Raw genomic sequence first — 2527 nt, forward strand, 5'->3', positions numbered from 1 at the left:
CCCCCCCCCCCCCCCAACTCTGTTAAGCAGGCATTTCCCCATCCCTCACAGACGCTTCTCAGCATTAGCTAGCAGAGCACATGCTGGCTACCTCCAAGCTGTGTCACCTGGGACAAAGTCAGAATCAACAGGTAGCTGGTAATGTCCCTCTGTTTTCTTAATTAGGTCATAAACACTTAGTTAGGGGTGATGAGCATTCAGGAGGTGGGGGGGAGGGGGGCTTCCTAATTGTAACATCCTGCCAGGGCCTGGCCTTGCTTCCCCTCAGCTCAGCTATATGGAAGTGAAGGGAGGGCTGCTCTAGTGCCCCTCGGCTTCTAGCCTGAGCCACTGCAGACATGTGCCTGCATTTCTAAGATGTCTGTTGGCTTACAAAACTGATGTAGCTTAGCCTGGTTAGACTCGCTTGCAACGATATGAATCCATTCAGGCTCAGGCTTTTTTGAATGTCTGTCCCAAGCCTTGCACTAGATACATTGCTCTCCAAGCTGCTCCAACAGTCTGAACAACATGGTGGTTCCTGGTAATGGGCACAAACTTGTTCCAGAACTGCCTATATTAAGTGCTTTGACACTGCTCTGTGGTTCTGCTGGAGTGGCATGTGTGGTGTTTTTTTGTTAACTTCCCTTCTCTCTCTCCCCCAAATAACTTGTCAATAACAAGAACCAGCTGTATGAACCATATCTTTGAATGTCCACTTTTTTTTTCTCTCTCTAGTTTCTTTTTAAATTCAGTGTGATTGTTTATTGTTTCTCAAAACTGAAGGCAAACCCTAATATTCTTTACAGACACATTAATGAAGATAAAAGAAAAACAGAAGCACAAAGGCAAATTTTTGATGTTGTCTATGAAGTTGATGGATGTCCAGTAAGTATCTTAAGGTGCAGACTTTATAGAATGGCTCCCTTAGCAGGAATGCTGTTTAATTTGATGTGTAACTGTAATCATATACTTTATGCACTCAACAGTCTTCACAAAATGCTTAAGGTGAATTGGTCACTATTTGCCCTCTTCCAGTACTCAGTTGGGCAAGAGGTAATTTAGCTCCTGAATTAATCGGTTTCTCATTTCTACCATATAGGCCAATCTTTTGTCCTCTCATCGAAGCTTAGTTCAACGATTGGAAACAGTTGCACTTGGTGATGACATCTGTGACAGAGGAGAACAAGTCACACTTTTTCTGTTTAATGACTGTCTAGAGGTAAGACTGCAGAAAATACTTCTGAATTGTGACATTGCAAAGTATTTTACAATAACTTCATTTGCTTTGGATAAACTTCTGTCTAAACATCTCTGACTATAAAGAATTATTTAATGGGAAGGGCAAGTTAAATACTCAGCAATGCTATCAATATTGTTTCATGGAGCTAATGTACAGACTGGTGCAATAAGTAGGTAGTCGGTACTAAATAGGGCTGTGCAAAATGGCTATATGCTTCATTTCCAGTTTTGTATTTAGCCATTTCAGAGGGACAGTGGTGTTTCAAATCACTGCTCCATTTCAATTTGGCTGAATCTGTTTTGGAATTTCGACGCTGATTTGGAGATTTGGATCAGCCGGGTGGTTGCAGGTTCTCCCGCAGCTTCTCCAGCTGTGCCTGACTCTCCCCAGGCAGGGGGAACTGTGGGAGAAGCCTGTGGCTGCCCTGCCCAGCCTCATTCACTGCCTGAGCCCATTCTCCTAGCGCTTCAAAAATTTTTTTTAAAAAATGCCCCTCACTCGCCAGCTGTTTCAGCAGCAATCGGGGCCTCTGAGGGCTTGTGGCAGAGCCCCCTCTGTGCACCGCAAGGCAGTGGGGGGCAGTGGGTATCACCCACCCCCACCTGGCACCTATGCGGCAGCTGCCCCATGGCATGGGTGCAGTGTGGCTTGGCAGGGTGCTGTGTGCTATCTGGGAACTGGGGCTGCTGAGGCTGTGGTGCTGGGCTCTGGCTGACTGCTGGATTTGCCCCAGCTCCCAGACAGCACGCAGCGCCCTGCTGAGCCGTGTTGTACCTGCGTGATGCGACAGCTGCGGTGTGGGTGCCAAGCAGGGAGGGCAATCCCAGCTGTCTCCCATTGCCCCATGCTGTGGCGGGGGGCTCTGCCACAAACCTTCAGAGGCCCTGATTGCTGCTGCTGCAGCCAGTGAGTGCGGGGCTTAAAAAAAAAAGTGCTGGGAGACTGACACCACGCAGGGGATGGGACTGGGCAGGACAGCCACGGGGGCTTATCCCATGGCTTCTCCAGCTGTATCTCTCTGCTCTGGCAGTAGAAGCTCCCATGGCTTCCCATCCTAGCCCCATCCCCTGCCCAGCCCCAGCCTCCTGGCTCTTCTTAAAAGGAGGGCTGCGGGTTGGTGTTGGACTCTTCCCAGGGGGCATGGGCCCCCGGATCTGTGTGCAGGATGACAATAGGCTGCTGTCCTTCCCCCAGAGCACTGGGATTGGAAGGGACCTTGGGGACGGATTGCAGACACCAGCCAACTACAGACGTCAATATCAGAGCAGCCCTTGCTCTACCCCCCCCCCCCCCCCCCCCCCCCCC

At 49.7% G+C, this 2527-nt stretch overlaps 1 protein-coding gene across 4 annotated transcripts in view; it reads left to right on the top strand.

Annotated features, from left to right (window-relative positions):
* Positions 1-2527, top strand: part of ECT2 (epithelial cell transforming 2) — an 80127-nt gene that overhangs the window by 47677 nt on the left and 29923 nt on the right. For all 4 annotated transcript variants that reach the window (XM_019503310.1, XM_019503311.1, XM_019503313.1 and 1 more), the window contains 2 exons: positions 789-867; positions 1082-1201. In XM_019503310.1, coding sequence (XP_019358855.1) covers positions 789-867; positions 1082-1201 — 199 coding nt within the window. The remainder of the gene's footprint in view (positions 1-788; positions 868-1081; positions 1202-2527) is intronic.

This window comes from Gavialis gangeticus, unplaced genomic scaffold, assembly GCF_001723915.1.
Source record: "Gavialis gangeticus isolate Ggan-Ray unplaced genomic scaffold, GavGan_comp1, whole genome shotgun sequence".
In the NCBI taxonomy this organism is placed as follows: Eukaryota; Metazoa; Chordata; order Crocodylia; family Gavialidae; genus Gavialis; species Gavialis gangeticus.